The 18,205-nt window shown below is 44.9% G+C and overlaps 1 protein-coding gene across 2 annotated transcripts in view; it reads right to left on the reverse strand.

Moving 5' to 3' along the window:
- Positions 1–17,235, reverse strand: part of lamb2l (laminin, beta 2-like) — a 197,170-nt gene extending 179,935 nt beyond the window's left edge. Inside the window, exons 1-2 of one of the 2 annotated variants that reach the window (XM_078543090.1) lie at positions 17,192–17,235; positions 7,837–7,907 (exon numbers count right to left, since the gene is read on the reverse strand). In XM_078543090.1, coding sequence (XP_078399216.1) covers positions 7,837–7,867 — 31 coding nt within the window. In that variant the 5' untranslated portion in view covers positions 7,868–7,907; positions 17,192–17,235. Of the gene's footprint in view, positions 1–7,836; positions 7,908–16,158; positions 16,272–17,191 lie in introns of those variants that run through there. The other variant, XM_078543089.1, reaches the window with a different exon arrangement.
- Between the last annotated feature and the right edge of the window lie 970 nt (positions 17,236–18,205).

The raw sequence follows: 18,205 nt of genomic DNA on the forward strand, positions 1-18,205 counted from the left end.
TTTCTACTGGAATTCCTGAATGCCTATACCATTGCCTACAAGGCTAATTCATTTCGGTGTGCCCATCTCACCGTAGAAGTCATCTCTAGTGAATTATCCTGCATCAGTTTTCAGCCTGCTGACCTTTGTGAAGGTATACATCATTGGATTCTTGATTCTGGACTCTGGACTCACGTACAACAATAATTTTTTACTCTGTGGTCTTTGTCCTGTAAATATTCTTTTCTCTATCCCCCACTTTTATTGTATGAGTGACAAGGAGGCTACCTCACGCCTCTCCTCCCGCATTTGAATGTGTGCAAATAAACTAACTCTCTGAGTTTACCCTATTTTTCATTTGCTGTGGGATTATTAAAAGAAATTGGATCGTGCCAAAACCGAGGAGTTGGGAAATACGCCACCACTTATAAAGGGGGAAATCAAAATCAAAACACCTTCCTGTTTACAGACGGGTGAGAGGAGAAATCAGGGCTGTTTAAATTAAACCCCCTCCTGTCCATAATACAGATGCTCTCACCAAAGCCCTGTACAATTGTAGCAAGCCTCCTTACTCCATCCCCTTGTAATAAATGCCATTTGACTTTCCTAATTGCTTGCTGTGCCTGCATATTAACTTTCCGTGTTCCTTGTACGAGCATGCCCAAGTCTCTTTGAACATAGGAATATATGAACATAAGAACATAGGAATTAGGAGCAGGGGTAGGCCATTTGGCCCCTTGAGCCTACTCTGCCGTTTAATAAGATCATGGTTGATCTGATTATGGCCTCTACTTTCCTGTCTACTCCCTATACCCTTTGACTCCCTTGTCAATCAAGAATCTATCCAACTCAGCCTTACAATATTCAATAACCCTGCCTCCACCACTCTCTGGGGTAGAGAATTCTACAGACCAATGACCCTTTGAGAGAAAAAAATTTCTCCTCATCTCTGCCTTAAATGGGAGACCCCTTATTTTTAAAAGGTGTTCCTTAGTTTTAGTCTCTCCCACAAGAGGAAACATCCTCTCAGCATCCATCCTGTCAATTCCCCTAAGGATCTTATATATTTCAATAAGATCACGTCTCATTCTTCTGAACTCCAATGAATACAGGCCCAACCTCTCCAACTTTTCCTCATAGACAACTGCCTCATCCCAGGAATGAGCCTAGTGAACCTTCTCTCAGCAGCTTCTAATGCACTTATATCCTTTATTAAATAAGGAGACCAAAACTGCACATAGTATTCCAGATGTGGTCTCACCAACACTCTGTACAACTGTAGCAAAACTTCCCTAGTTTTATATACATTCCCCTTGTAATAAACAACATTCCATTTGTCTTCCTAATCACTTGCTGTACCTGAAAACTAACTATTTGTGATTCATGTACCAAGACCCCCAGATCCCTCTGTACCGCAGAGTTCTGCAATATCGCTCCATTTAGATAATATGCTGGTTTTTATTCTTCCTGACAAAGTGGACAAGTTCACATTTTCCCACATTATACTCCATCTGCCAAATTTTTGCCCACTCACTTAACCTGTCTATGTCCCTTTACAGACTCCTTATGTCCTCTTCACAACTTGCTCAGCAATAATACATTCAGTCCCTTCATCCAAGTCATTGATATAGATTGCAAACAGTTGAGGCCTCAGTATTGATCCCTGTGGCACTCCACTCGTTACATCTTGCCAATCTGAAAATGACCCATTTATGCCTATTCTGTTTCCTGTTAGCTAATCAGTCCTCTATCCATGCTAATATGTTACCTCCTGCATCATGAGCTTCTATTTTGTGTAGTAACCTTTGATGTGGCACATTGTCAAATGCCTTTTGGAAATCTAAGTACAGCACATCTACAGGCTCCCCTTTATCCAAATTGCTTGCTACTTCCTCAATGAGCTCTAATAAATGAGTCAAACATGATTCCCCTTTCACAAACACCACGTTGACTCTACCTGATTGCTTTGAGATTTTCTAAGTGGCCCGCTATAACCTCCTTAATAATAGGTTCCAGCAATTTCCCTATGGCAGATGTTAGGCTAATTGGCCTGTAGTTTCCTGTTTTCTGTCTCCGTCTTTCCTTGAATAGAGGGGTTTCATTTGCTATTTTCCAATCTGATGGGACCTTTCCAGAATCTAGAGAATTTTGGAAAATTAAAACCAATGTATCTACGATCTCAGCAGCTACTTCTTTTAAGGCCCTAGGATAAAGTCCATCAGGACCTGGGGACTTGTCAGCTTTTAATAATTCAATAATTCCAATAATTTTCTCAGTCCCCTTTCCCTGGTGATTGTAATTGTTTTGATTTCCCCCTCCCACCCTTGCACCTCTTGATTTATAATTATTTCTGGGATGTTATTTGTATCCTCTACAGTAGAGACAGATGCAAAATATCTGTTTAATTTGTCCACCATTTCTTTATTTTCCATTATTAATTCCTCATTCTCTCCCTCTACAGAACCAATGCTCACTTTACTTACTCTTTTCCTTTTTAAATACCTGTAGAAACTCTTACTATCTGTCTTTAAAGTTCTAGCTAACTTTCTCTTGTACTCTAATTTCTCCCTCATCATTTTTTAGTAATTCTTTGCTTTTTTTTTAACATTCTGTCCAATTTTCTGACCTGCCACTAATCTTTGTGGGATTGTACACTTTTTCTTTCAATTTGATACTATCTTTAACTTCCATGGTTAGCTATGGATGTTACATCCTTCCCCTAGAATCTTTCTTTCTCACTGGAATGTAGCTTTGCTGAACGTTATGAAATGCCTCATTAAATGTCTGCCATTGCATTTCCAGTGATCTCTAGTCTAGTTAACCTAACTTCCCAGTTCACTTTAGCTAGATTTGTCTTCATATCTCATAATTGCCCTTATTTAAGTTTAAAATACTAGTCTTAGACCCACTCTTCTCTCCTTCAAACTGAATGTGAAATTCGTTCATGTTATGATCACTGTTACCTAGGGGTGCTTTACTACATTAATTAATCTTATCTCATAGCACATTACTAGCTCTAGAGTAGTTTGCTTTCTGGTTGGCTCCAGAACGTGCTGCGCTCAGAAACTCTGCTGAAAACACTCTGGGAACTCATCATCTAGGCTACCTTTGCCAATTTGTCTCATCCAATCTATATGTAGATTTACGGGGAGATGGTGGCATAATAGTAATGTTACTGGACTAGTACTCCAGGTGTCCGGGCTAATGCTGTAGGAATATGGGTTCAAATCCCACTATGGCAGGTGGCGGAATTTAAATTCAATTAATAAAAATAATCTGGAATATAAAGCTAGTCTTAGTGACAGTGTCCATGAAACCATCATTGCTTGTCGTAAAAACCCATTTGGTTCATTAATGTCCTTTAGGTGAGTAACAGCAGGTGTTACCCCATAGTCACCAGAGTGTTTGAAACCAGTCAATGATTAATAGGGCAGACTGCTCATGAAAAACCAGTACAAAGTGCATTTTCTAAAAACATCCTACTCCATGGAATGCTTCCTTCGCACAACCACATTGCATAAAATTCAACCAATCCTTCGCAGGTGGGTTATTTACAGTTCTGCACCAACTCACCAATAGGCTGATTAAATACACATTAAGTGTCCCACCAATTGTCTCACCCTGACCCACCTGAACAACTGACACACACTGGGGTCCTATGTCCACAGTAATTCAACCACCAGATCCCACCCAAGTGACCTGTCTTCATGTGTGAAGTATCTGGCTGTTCACCCATGAGGTTCATCAGAGGCAAGTTTGGCTCCTGTTGTCACTGGCTGTCCACTTATAGTATACTGTCCTCGTGAGGGTGTGGAGGTTGTGGAGAAGGGTTTAGAGAGCAAACAGGAGTTGATTTCCACCCAACCCCCTAGGGCATCGAGCCCAGTTGAAGCATCCAACATGCCATCATGGTGGAAGTAGCTTGGAAGAGAATGGGAACATGCTGGATATCCTACTCAATGAAGCCAATGAAGTACTTTGAAGTGTAGTCACTGTTGTAATGTAGGAAACGTAGCAATGAGTAGAGTATAAAATTATGGAAGTGTTGCTACAGCTGTACAGAGCATTGGTGAGACCGCACCTGGAGTATTGTGTACAGTTTTGGTCTCCTTGCTTAAGGAGGGATATACTTGCATAGAAAACAGTTCAGGGAAGATTCATTAGGTTGATTCCTGGGATGAAAGGTTTGTCTTATGAGGAAAGGTTGAGCAGATTGAGCCAGTGCCCACTGGAGTTGAGAAGAATGAGAGGTGATCTTATTGAAACATATAAGACCCTGAGGGGACTTGACAGGGTGAATGCTGAGAGGATGTTTCCCCTCTTGGGGGAATCAAGAACTAGGGGACGCAGTTTCAAAATAAGGTGTCTCTCATTTAAGACAGAGGTGAGGAGGAATTTCTTCTCTCAGAGAGTTGTTAGTGTTTGGAATCCTCTTCTCCAGCGAGCAGTGGAAGCTGCATCATTGAATATATTAAAGGCTGAGTTAGACAGATTTTTGATTTATAAGGGGGGGACAGGCAAGAAAGTGGAGTTTTGGCCACAATTAGGTCAACCATGATCTTATTGAATGCCGGAGGAGGCTTGATGGGCCAAATTGAATACTCCTGCTCCTGTTCCTTATGATCTTAACCAAAGTGCAAGCAAACATAATGATAAAATAATCTTTTTCAGTGATGTTGATTGAGGGCTAAATATTGGCCTGGACACTGGTGATATCTCCCCTGCTTTTCTTCAAGATAGTGCCATGGGATCTTTTACATCTACCTGAGAGGGTAGATGGAGCCTTGGTTTAATATCTCATCCAAGAGCTGACACCTGTGACAGTGCAGCACTCCCTCACTACTGCACACGAGCGGCAGTCTAGATTTTTCATGCTTATATCCCAGAGTGGGACTCAAGCCTTCTGACTGAGAGGCGGGAATGCTACCAACTGAGCTAGGGCTGAAACAAGAGGGTGAGGGAGAAAGAGGGAGTGGGAGCGAGGAAGGGGACAAAGATCAGAGAGAAGTAGGGGAGAGATGGGGGGAAGGAAAGAAAAAAATGAAGGGAGAAAGGAGAGGTGGAAAGCGCAGTTGGAAAGAGGGGGAGAATGGTGAAGGTAAAGAATAAAGGGGGGAAGGAGAGAGGGAGGGACAGAGATTGTGGGGGAGTGGCTGTTAATATTGAGATGAAACCTAGGAGAATAATGAGGAGTGAGTTGGAGTTAGTGAATCTAGAGTTGAGAAGGGTTTTAGTGAGACAGGATTAGGAGTCAGTGAGGAGGTAGATGAAGCTTACGCTGTGGAGCAGGAACAAGAGGTTGGTGATCGCTGGACTGGAGATTGAAGCTGAGCTCATGTCGAACAGCACACTGAGGTTATTCATGATTGGCCTCAGCCTGAGCAAACAATCAGAGAGGGGTCAGAATCAGGGGCTCAGGGATGGAGGTTCAAGACGGAGATGAGCAGGAAGGTTTCTGCCTGATCGTTGTATAATGAAAGGAAGACTTTGCAGTGGAGAATTTTGGAGTTTGTAGTCAGTGTACAAGTGAAAGTTGACCACATGCCTACTAGGGACTATAATCAACAGGAGTGTACTCCCCGCTCTTCTTTCAATCATGATATGGGATCTTGAACATCCACCCAAGCAGGGCCTTCGTTTAACATCTCATCTAAAAGGCGTGAGTTCGAACAATGAAATGCTCGCTCAGAGTGCCAGCCTTGATTATGAACATAATCCTCATCAGGACATCCCAAGGTTAGCTCCCTCCCTGTTTCCCACCCTCCATTGCTGAGGATCTTTGTATCCTGAACTCTGTGTGCCCTGTTATAAACCTTTTGTATCTGTAGCTAAGCAACCAATTGAGAACAATTACACATTTGCCGATTACTTTCACACACAATCTTTCTCCTGGCCTCATCCGTCACTCCCCAGTGGAATTGGCAGATAGCAAAACACTTCCAGGATTTTCATTAAGCATGTTCAACCAGGCAGGAGCCTTGCAAGAATTTGTTTTTTAAGTATCTTTACAAACTGAAGTTACATCTGTAACTGGTTCTAAGATTGAAATTCTCACTATTTTAGTCCTTATGCAACAGAAATGATGAGACATAACCTTGGCCGCTAACCATGGTGAGACTTTGGCAGCTCCAAATCTCTGGGTTTGTGGCATTAGCCCCACTCAAGGCTCTACACAAACAGAGATATCAGCAGTAACTAGAGAATGCCTTTGCAGCCACTGGAGGTAATAAACTACCCACTCCACAATGCCCAATGGAAACCGAGAGGGGTTGGGGGAAGGGGCAGGTTAAATGGAGCTGACCCAATGTCACTGCAGTTTCAAATTGAAGGCACCAAGATGATACAACCAAGTCTTTCTTTAAAGACACAGGAGGAGCTTCACATTCTCAAGGCTTGGCTCGGATCATTAGGAAGAAAAAATAACTAAAGTACACCTCGCATTTCTATAGTGCCCTTCACAACCTCAGGAAATCCCAAAGCACTTTTATAACCAATGAAGTACCTTTTAAAGTGTAGCCACTGTTGTAATATAGAAAACGTGAAAGGCAATTTGTGCACAAACAGCAATGTGATAATAAACTGTTTTTAGTGATGCTGATTGAGGAATAGATAGTGGCCCGGACACTGGGGAGAACTCCACAGCTCCTCTTTGAAATATTGGGCATGGGATCTTTAAGATCCACCTGAGAGAGGAGGAAGGGGCCTCAGCTCAACACCTCATCTGAATGATGACACCTCTAATCATCAAATCCCTCAGTACTGCACTGAATTGTCAGCCTCGACTTTGCGCTGAACTCTCTGGAGTGTGCTCTTGACTCAGAGGTGTGAGTGCCACTCACTGAACCATCCATTAGAAATGACCCATTGCTGAGACTGAGAATTTAAGCAACATTGTCATAACGTTATCAGCTCTCCGTCGGCAACGCAGACTCAAAAGTCAGATACATACTTCCTTTTATAGAAAGGTTAGAAAAAAAGCATAAGTAGTTATGAAGTAAAATGTAGTTATTGAGAGAAGGCTAAAATTCAAAGCTGACAACATGTTATACACAGAAATCGTATAAATCACTGCGATTATACCAATGCGTTTATGAAGCTGCTGAGTGAGTTGTGATGTGATTACAACATCACCTAAACTCGGGAGCGTGCTGGATTATTCAATACCCTACTTGCGGCCACAAGAACACTCAAGGAACTTGACACCATTCACTCGCTTGGTCCCCGCACCCCCACCCCACCCTTCAGAATAATGCAGCCCGGATTCAGCAGAGTGATGCCAAGGTTAAAAGGGTTAAATTGCAAAGCCAAGTTGCAGAGACCAGAATTCTATTCCCTCCAGTACAAAAGATAAAGGGGCATTTCAATCGAGGTGTTTAAGATGATTAAAGGATTCAACGGAGTAGAAAAAGAGCAACTATTTCCTCTGGTTGGGGGGGAGTCCAGAACAAGGGGGCAGAACCTTAAAATGAGAGCCAGGCCGTCCAGGGGTGATGTTAGGAAGCAATTCCTCACTCAAAGAGGAGTGGAAATCTGGAACTCTCTCCCCCAAAAAAGCTCTTGAGACTGGGGCCAATTGGAAATTTCAAAGCCTGGGATTGATGTATTTTTATTGGGTGAGGATGTTAAGGGTTTGGAACAAAAGTAGGTATATGGAGTTAATATACAGATTGTATATTAATCTTACTGAATGATGGAACAGGCTTGAGGGGCTGAATGGCCTCCTCCGAGTTCTATGACTCAGTATTAACACCTGGTAACCTATAGCTGCAGATTGGTAGGTTCAGTGATTAATTTTCTGAGTGAGAAGAACGAAAGAGAGAGAGAGAGAGTGAAAAAGAGAGGCAGGGAGAAACTTACCAAACACAAACAGGGCTATCAGCAGTTTCATTCTGACTGGTAACAGTCAATACTCATTCCACAAGATACAACTGCAAGATATAACAGCAAAAAATCAATAGGTTATGTGTAACCAGGCAAAATATCCTGCACTAACATGAACAAGATTGCCTTCAGAAGAGGTTTTAATCATCAGGGTGAATTGACACTGAAAGTGACACATTATGAACAAGAGACTGATGTAAACAAATTGTTAAAAGGAGGTTTATAAAACGTTGTACTGTGTAAAACTCGGCAGCACAAAGCTTATTTCATTTGAATCATGATTGCAGAACCACACAGGTCTCGATAGACCGAGAGAAACAGTTTCCCCTGGTCACCAATAAATCCAGTCGGGAATTCAGGAGAAGCGTCTTTACCCACAGAGTTGAAGAATGTGGAACTCGCTTCCACAGGGAGGGGTTGTCATAGTCATAGAGTCACAGAGGTCTACAGCACAGAAAAAGGCCCTTTGGCCCATCGAGTCTGCGCTGGCCAAACAAATTCCTAACTATTCTAATCCCATTTTTCAGCACTAGGCCCATAGCATCGCAAGTGCACATCCAAATACATCTTAAATGTTATGAGGGTTTCTGCCTCTATCGCCCTTTCAGGCAGTGAGTTCCAGATTCCCACTACCCTCTGGGTGAAAAAATTCTTCCTCACATCCTCTCTAAACCTCCTGCCCCTTACCTTAAATCTATGCCCCCTGGTTATTGATCCCTCTACCAAGGGGAAAAGTTCCTTCCTGTCTACCCTATCTATGCCCCTCATAATTTTATACACCTCAATCATGTCCCCCCTCAATCTCCTCTGCTCCAAGGAAAATAACCCCAGTCTATCCAATCTCTCCTCATAACTAAAACTCTCCAGCCCAGGCAACATCCTGGTAAATCTCCTCTGCACTCTCTCTAGTGCAATCACATCCTTCCTATAATACGGATTCCAGAACTGCACACAATAGTCTACCTGTGGCCTAACCAGCATTTTATACAGTTCCAGCATAACCTCCCTGCTCTTATGTTCTATGCTTCGGCTAATAAAGGCAAGTGTCCCATATGCCTTCCTAACCACCTTATATACCTGTCCTGTTACCTTAAGGGACTGGTGGACATGTGCACCAAGGTTCCTCTGATCCTCAGTACTTCCCAGGGTCCTACCATTCATCATGTATTCCCGTGCCTTGTTTGTCCTGCCCAAGTGCATCACCTCACACTTATCCGGATTAAATTCTATTTGCCACTAATCAGCCCATCTGACCAGCCCGTCTATATCCTCCTGTAATCTCAGGCTATCCTCCTCACTATTTACCACCCCACCAATTTTCGTGTCATCCGTGAACTTATTGATCAACCCCGCTACATTCAAGTCTACATCGTTTATAGATACCACAAACAGCAAGGGACCCAACAACAATCCCTGTGGAACCCCACTGGACACAGGCATCCAATCACAAAAACACCCCTCGACCATCACCCTCTGCTTCCTGCCACTCAGCCAATTCTGGATCCAATTTGCCAAATTGCCTTGGATCCCATGGGCTCTTACCTTTGTTATCAGTCTCCCATGCGGGACCTTATCAAAAGCCTTGCTGAAGTCCAAGTAGACTATGTCAAATGCATTGCCCTCATCTACACACCTGGCCACCTCTTCAAAAAATTAAATCAAATTGGTCAGACATGATCTCCCCTTAACAAAACCATGCTGAATATCCTTGATTAATCCCTGCCTCTCCAAGTATAGATTAATTCTGTCCCTCAGAATTGCTTCCAATAGTTTTCCCACCACTGAGGTTAGACTGACTGGCCTGTAGTTCCCTGGTTTATGCCTTCCTCCCTACTTGAATAATGGTACCACATCGGCTGTCCTCCAGTCCTCTGGCAACTCTCCTGTGGCCAGAGAGGTATTGAAAATTTTTGCCAGCGCCCCTGCTATCTCCTCCCTTGCTTCACTCAACAGCCTGGGATACATTTCATCCGAGTCTGGAGATTTCTCTACTTTTAAGCCTGCCAGACCACTTAAAACCTCCTCCCTTTCAATGCTAATTTCTTCAATCATATCACAGTCCTTCTGCCTGATTTCCATACCCACGTCGTCCCTCTCACTTGTGAACACCGACACAAAGTATTCATTTAGAACCCTACCTACATCCTCTGGCTCCACACACAAATTACCACTATGGTCCTTAATGGGCCCTACTCTTTCCTTAGTTATCCTCTTACTCTTAATGGTTGTGGTGAATAGTGTGGTTACATTTAAGGGAGAAACTGGATAAACACATGAGGGAAAAAAGAATAGAAGGAGATGGGGATGGGGTGAGATGAAGTAGGGTGGGAGGAGGCTCATGTGGAGCATAAACACTGACATGGACCAGTTGGGCTGAATGGCCTGATTCCGTGCTGTAGATTCTATACAACTGAATGTAAAGTGAAAGCATGCACTGGGTTGCCAATGTAATACTTCTGTCAAGGAAGAGACACGTCTAGTTCAGTGGGTGGCACTCTCTGATTGCCAGAGGCTTGTGCGTTCTAGTCCAATTGCAGAGATTTGAGTGGTTACTGAGGGAGCACTGCACTGTCAGCATTGCCGCAATGTGGATGAGGCGATAAACCAAGACCCTGTCTTCCATCTCAGGCAAATTTAAAAGCTCCCCCCGCATTGTTTCGGGGAACAGCCGGGAATTCTCCCGGTGTACGGACCAATATTTATTCCTCAGCAAACATCACTTAAAAAAAATAACAGACTACCTGGTCATCATCTCATCTCTGTTAGTTGGATCTTGCTGTGTGCAGATTGAATGCCATACATTACGACAGTGACCACACTTCAAAAGTAACAATTTGTAAAGTACTTTGGGATGTGCTGAGATTATAAAAAGGCCTATAAAAATGCAAGTCTCTCTTTTCTTTCTCAACTATCAACCCAAGCGACCCAATACTGGTGCTGCCTGCTCTGCTGAGTATTTCCAGCAATTTTGTTTTCATTTCAGATTTCCAGCATCTGTTGAATTTTGCTTTTGTGACCCAACATCAGTATTGTGTAATCTTCTAGCGGCTCTAATGTGGGATAAAATGAATATCCACTTGGAATGACATGCCAATAAAGTCCAGCCAGCATGGGTTTGTGAGAAGAAAGTCATGTCTGAAAATGTAATACAGTCTTTGAGGAAGGAATGAGTGTATGGATCAAGGAAATGCAGTGGATGCTGTGATTATGGATTGGTCAGGCACCAGCAAGAATACTTGCTGATAAGATTAAGGCTCACAGTATTATAGGGTGTATGGTGGTCGAGATAGAAACTGCATAAAGGACAGGAAGCGCATATATAATATATATTATATATATATACGTATATATACACATATTGCCGATTGCTCAAAAATCATGTGTAGTTCAAACGACTGTGAATCACTTGAGAGAGAAAGAAACAGGTAGTAAGACTGGGATTACAGAATTTGACTGAAATTTAAATTCAGGGTGATAATTTTTGACAGGAAGAATAAAGAGATGAAATATACATTCACGGGTTAACTTTTGAAATTAAAGGGGTTGAGGCACAGAGAGACCAAAGGGTTCAGGTACATACACACGCACGTGCACAAGCACATAGACTCACACACACATTTAAAAGTGGAATTTGATAATTCTGTTAAATAAAGAATCTGGGATCTTATATTTATAAACAGAAGTTCAGAGTGGAAGCATAAAGAGATGATATTAAATCTGTGCAAATCATTGGTTAAGCCACAGTTAGGATCTTGTGTCGAGATTAAATTTCTTACATAAGGAAGGATGTCAAGGTCATGCAGAGGGTGTTGGAGTGAAACTAAAGATGAGAGGCTTCAGTTACAGAGCTCTTTTCATTAGAAGGGAGACAGGTAGAAGGTTGTAGAGAGAATTTCTATTTTGGAGTTTTATTGCACGTAAGAGATGAGGGGATGTACCTCAGTACAAGGAGAGCTCAGATCAGCGAGAGGTCGGACTGAGGAAGCAGAGGTTGATGCTAAGTACTGTAGACTGCTCGTCATCTAATTACCTTGTCTACTTTCTCAGGTTTCAAAATATGTACCTGTTTGTGTCACCTGTGCAGCTACATGATTGGGATAGAACAAGAGTAGAGGAATACAGCAGCCTCACTAACCGACGCTGATCCCCAATTGATGTGACAAACATCAAGATAAATTCTGTTTGGGTCAAGGATAATATGTGTCCTGATCGGTCCTGACCAAGAGTGTACACCCTGCCAAGTGAGTAGTGTCATTACAGATACTGACTGACCTGATCCAGCATTTTCTGATTTTATTCTCTTTCTCTCTCCGACCTTCGGGTCCTCTGTTTGAGGAAGAGGTCACTCGACCCTCCCGCATGTTTCACCATTAAATTAGATCATGGCTGATCTGAACCTCAACTCAATTTGCCCACCTTTGCTTCACATCCCTCAATACCCCCAACAGAAACCTATCAATGTCACTATTGAAACTCCAGTTGCCCCCCAGTATTCACAACCTTTTGGGAGAGGGAGATGTAGGTTTCCCCTAACCTTTGTGTGAAGATCTTTGAAGGTGGCAGGACATAGTGAGAGAGCTGTTAGCAAAGCAAATGGGATCTCAGGCTTTATAAGTAGAAGCATTGAGTACAGGGGAGTTATTCTGAACCCCTTTATAAAGCTCTGGTTAGGCCATAACTAGAGTATTGTGTCCAGTTCTGGTCACCACACTTTAGGAAGGATGTGAGGGTCCTTTAGAGGGTGTGGAGGAGATTTACCAGAATGATTCCAGGGATGAGAGGATTTTAGTTACAAGGTTAGGTTGGAGAAGCTGGGGTTGTTCTCCTTGGAGTGAAGGAGATTGAAGGAGGGTTTGATAGAGGTGGACAAGATGATGACAGGTTTGGATAAGATAGACAAAGAAAAGCTGTTCTCATTGGCTGATTGTACAAGGACTAGGGGACACAGATTTAAGGTTTTGGGTAAGAGTTGTAGGGGGAATGTGAGGAGGGATGTTTTTTACACAGCGAGTGGTAATGACCTGGAACTCACTGCCCCATGAGGGTGGTGCAAATGGAGATGATCAATAATTTCAAAAGGAAATTGAATGAGCAGTTGAGAGAAATGAACTTTCAGGGCTATGGGGATCGAGCGGGGGAGTGGGACAGACTGGGTTTCTCCGTAGAGAGGAAAAATGGACTCGATGGGCTGAATGTCCTGAATAGAGCTGTATGACTCTATGACTCTAACTGTTCCTGAACATCGGCCCTGAATGGACCAGCTTGAGCTTTAAGGTTCTGCCCCTGGCTCTGGATGTTCACACCAGAGGATATGGTTTCTCTCGATCAACTCTATCAAATCCCTTAATCCTTTTAAACACCTCAATTAGTTCACTCTTTGACCTTCTAAATCCAAAGGAATACAAGACCAGGCCAAGCCCCCTGTCCTCATTGTTTAACCCTTTCACCTCCAGTATCACTCTGGTGAGTCTGTGCTGCTCCCCTCCAACACCAACCTCTCCTTCCTGAGGTGTGGGGCCCACAACTGAACCCAGTTACTCCGGAACCTGACCATGAACTTTCACTTCCTCACTCCAATATTGCCCCCTCCTCAAGATAAAGGCCAACGTTTCTGGGACACTGCAACAGGTGAACATTTTGACACTGTGAGGCTGGTATGTGCTGTCGTGCAGAGATGCGGTAGCCCACTACCCAACCCACTCGTCTCTCCCCCATTGTATCTGCAAACCCTGGCAGGGTCAGAGCTGGATGGTACCAGTCAGCACACTTGGCAATGTAGCCATGAAAGTTTGAGGCATTTGTTGGTATGATGGATTTATGCAAATTTTGAATAGTAAAAGGCTCGGAAGCTAAGAATATTGCGGTTGCTGTGCCTTGCCACACTAACACGGGAATCCAATGACCTGTTCTAGCTTCAAGTAACGATTATAAATTCGCTCTGACCAGAAGATCATCAGTAAAGTAAATCTGACACAGCGAGTGGATGAATTACACAGCCCCACTGAGTCCGAGTGGGACAGAGTGAGGGGAAGAAATAAAAGAGGTAAAATAAGGAAAGAAAGGATTTACGGCCAATGAAGTGCTGTTGAAGCATAGACACTGTTGGAATGCAGGAAATGTGGCAACCAATATCTGCACAGCAAGCTCCCACAAATAGCAATGAGATAATGACCCAGATCATCTGTTTTTAGCGATGTTCCTTAAGGATAAATGTTGGCCCCAGGAAATCAGGGAGAACTCCCCTGCCCTTCTTCAAATAGTGCTGTAGGACCCTTTACACCCACCTGAGAGCCGCCAGGGCCTGAGCTTAATGTCTCATCAGAAAGACTGTAGCACCAACAGTGCAGCATTCCCTCAGTATTGACCCTCCGACAGTGCAGCATTCCCTCAGTACTGACCCTCTGACAGTGCAGCACTCCCTCAGTACTGACCCTCTGACAGTGCAGCACTCCCTCAGTACTGACCCTCTGACAGCGCTGCACTCCCTCAGTACTGACCCTCCGACAGTGCAGCACTCCCTCAGTACTGACCCTCCGACAGCACTGCACTCTCTCAGTACTGACCCTCCGACAGTGCAGCACTCCCTCAGTACTGACCCTCTGACAGCGCTGCACTCCCTCAGTACTGACCCTCTGACAGTGCAGCACTCCCTCAGTACTGACCCTCCGACAGTGCAGCACTCCCTCAGTACTGACCCTCTTACAGTGCAGCACTCCCTCAGTACCGACCCTCTGACAGTGCAGCACTCCCTCAGTACTGCACTGAGTGTGTCAGTTAGGTTAATGTGTTGTCTTGTGCTTCATGACATCTTTGTCATTTAACTTCCCTGCCCCCTCTAACCCATCTCTAACCTTGTATTTTGCTCCACCTGCTCCTCCCCCATTTTTCAACAATATAAAACCCCTCACAATTCTGTCCCTGTTCAGCTCTGAAGAAGAGTCATACCGACTCGAAATGTTAACTCTGTCTCTCTCTCCACAGATGCTGCCAGACCTGCTGAGTTTTTCCAGCACTTTCTGTTTCTGTAGTGTTCAAATCTCTGGAATGTGCCCTGAACGCAAACACTCCTGATTCAGAGGGGAGAGGTTGCTGCCCAGTGAGTCAAAGCAGGCAGCAGGATAGTCAGGCAGGGCTCTGCAGGGGCATTTCCCAATTCCGGGGCAGGAGGTTATAAAACTGAGGCCCGAGTGGCCCTGTGAGGCGGACTTAACATCCATTGGGGAATTGGTGTTTCTCCAGGTTGGGTGTTGGAAGCCAACGCACGTGGATTCATCTTTGTTAAAAGGGTCTCAGTCACTGAACCAGCCCTCCCTGTTGGACAGAAGGTGGTGGAATGGCTGTCTGACATGTCACTGGGCGTGGAGAGGAGGAGGAGATCGGGCGAGGAGGTAGAGGGTGAAGGGTGGGCTATAAAGCTCAGGAACAATCCACTTCCTATGTCAGTCTCAAGGGCAACTAGGGATGGGCAATAAATGCTGGCCCAGCCACCGAAGCCCACATCCCTTGAATGAGTTTTTTTTAAAAATCACCCAATTTCAGATCCCAGCAGACCAGGGACCACAGAGCATTCAGCGCCCTCTCTATCTGACTCATCCTCCTCTCCATCCCCCCTGCAGCCGTAAGGGATAATATTCTAGTTCTCCATTGGAATGGTTGTGTCAGGTCAGATAACCTGGGACAAATGTTGGAATCTCCCCTGCCCAGGTTTATCCCAATTCTTGGATAACCTGTCTTCTCCAGTTCAGTTCCAACACCCGAGACTGACCAGGTCTGGACACGAGCTGAGAATCTGATGGGAAAGGGGTCGCTCTTGCTGCAATACCCTCTCCTGTGGACTAGACATTGCCCCTTGGTCTTCAGCCTGTCACACGGAGGAAGAGTTGTGACAGACAGAGCGAGCAGCCAGCGCCCTGGTACCCACAGACCTCCCTCACTGACTGAGATACAGACCCTTACCCCACCTCCCATCCTCTCCAAACTCCGGGCAAGCTCAGCTCCCAGAGCCACAGACCCAGTGCCTCTCCTTCAGAGAGGTGCCTTTCTCTGACCCAGTTTGAGCCAAGGCGGTTTGTAGTTAATTTGAAAGAAGGGATGGGAGTCGCTTTTACTCCATTTATTTCCCCAAATGCCGCAGAGCCGTGTGAGGGAACCCACCCTGACTCTGTCCCTCTGGGAGTGAAAGTTCCCACTCAGACCCCTGCAAATCCAACATTTCCCACCAGCACCAAAACCAACATAAGCGGCTGTTTTCTGAGAGTCTTAAACAAACTTTTCAAACTTGCTCCTTGATTGACTCACCTTTCCGAACAAGTTGGTTGGATGAATCAAACAGTTCCTGACACAGCTATCTTCAAATATCTCTCTCTCTCCTTCTCCCTCCCTCCCTCTCTCTCTCTCTCGCCTTCTCCCTCCCTCTCTCTCTCTCTCCTTCTCCCTCCCTCTCTCTCTCTCCCTCTCTCTCTCTCTCCTCCCTCTCTCTCTCTCCTTCTCTCCTTCTCCCTCCCTCCCTCCCTCTCTCTCTCTCCTTCTCTCTCTCCCTCCCTCTCTCTCCCTCCTTCTCCCTCCCTCTCTCTCTCCTTCTCCCTCCCTCTCTCTCTCTCCTTCTCCCTCTCTCTCAGACAGAAACACCTCCAGCAGATCAAAGATCATTTACATTTCCGCACAGGTAAATGGGAAAAGCTAAAAGAAACTCCCGACTCACTCTGAGACCGATCACACCGAGTCCGGGTCCCCGGTTCAGGGAGGGAACGACAGACTTTCCCAGTCCCCAGACTGTCAGATCCGGATCCCAGGCAGCCGAAAAGGTGCTTCAATTGACGTCAAAGTGTGGGACTGGGGCTGAGAGAGAGAGAGGGAGAGAGGGAGGGAGAGAGAGTTACCTGGGACTGTCACTCCTCAGGGTGCCAGAGAGACTCCTGCTGGACAGTCCAGCCGTGCGTTTGACGGGGTGGGAACATCAGTCATTCCCAGCCGGGAGGCCTTCCACTGCCGAATAGCCAGCCGTGCAAACGACTCCCACCCCCCCACACACAGTGGCTAACCTGCTGGGAGAGCGATCGGCCAACAGGGCCAGCGACAGGAGGCAACTGGCAAAGGGGAGTGAGGGTGGGAGAGTTTAGAATAAAACCCCAATAAATACAGGGAGACTGAGGGGAAAAAGGTGATGCCAAAAAAATAAATCCAGGGAGATATTAAAACACTGAACTTAAAGCTGCAACAAGACAAAAGGGCTGTTGTTAAAAAAAACTAAAGGGAGTGGGAAGTATGACAAGCAGATTATAAAGTTACAGATAAACAGATACATTTTCTTAAAGTAACATTAGATTCTTACCAGACCAACATGGGCTTTCAGCTCAGGTAAACCTGGTAGAAAGACTGTTACTCGGCTCCTGGAGGAACCTGGTGTGTGAAAGTCGAGCGGATAACCCTTGAACAAAAAAAACCAAACCAGAAATAGCCAATCCCAGAATGGGAGTTTATTTTTTTCGAACGGTTGATGCAGAACAATCAAAATGTTAATTTGCCCAGTCTGCTTCTGAAAGGCAGTCTGGTTGCTAAGACACTGGAATGTAAAAAGGCGATTCTCTCCTCTCTCCCGTCCACTCAAACCGACTGAACTGACTGTCAGTCCAAGAGCGAAAGGCTTTTCTGGTTTTTGCACTCTTAGCAGGATTTTATCCTTTACCCTCCCCACCCAGAACCACACTTCACATTGCAAAACTTAAAACACAACTTACTAGGGGGATGAGGGATTTCAGTTAAGGTGGAGAGACTGGAGAAACTGGGATTGCTCTCCTTAGAGCAGGAAAGATTGAGGGGAGATGTCATCGCGGTGTTCAAACATTTTTTTTGTCAGAGTAAATGAGGGGAGACTGTTTCCACAAGCATAAGGGTTGGTAAAACCCAAGGACACGGATCTAAGGGCCCAGGTTTTCACCATGACAGAGGGCCGCTCCATTGTGGCAAAAATGTCAGACAAGCCCAGAAATTAATGGGTTCATGGGGGCAGCTGGTCATTTAACTCATCGGCTGCCTCCACTAAAGTTTGGTAGACCAGGATTGTGAAACCAGAAGTGTGCAGATTAGGCCTGGTAAGAACAGGTAGCACCCTCGCCTTTGAATCAGAGGGTTGTGGGTTCATGTCCCACTCCCGGAAAACCAAGAACTGTGATTGTACTCGAAAGAGTTGCAATCTGTGACTGTTGATAACTCGAAAGAATCTTGGATAACCAGGGTACCCTTTTGGAGAAGAAAGGTGCCCTTTTGGACCTAGTCCCGGGACACCTTTGGGGGAGGTCGGGTGCCCTTTGGGAGAGTTAAGGTAGCCTTAGGAATTGTTAAAACT

The sequence above is a fragment of the Cetorhinus maximus genome, chromosome 6 (genome assembly GCF_964194155.1).
Source record: "Cetorhinus maximus chromosome 6, sCetMax3.hap1.1, whole genome shotgun sequence".
Lineage (NCBI taxonomy): Eukaryota > Metazoa > Chordata > Chondrichthyes > Lamniformes > Cetorhinidae > Cetorhinus > Cetorhinus maximus.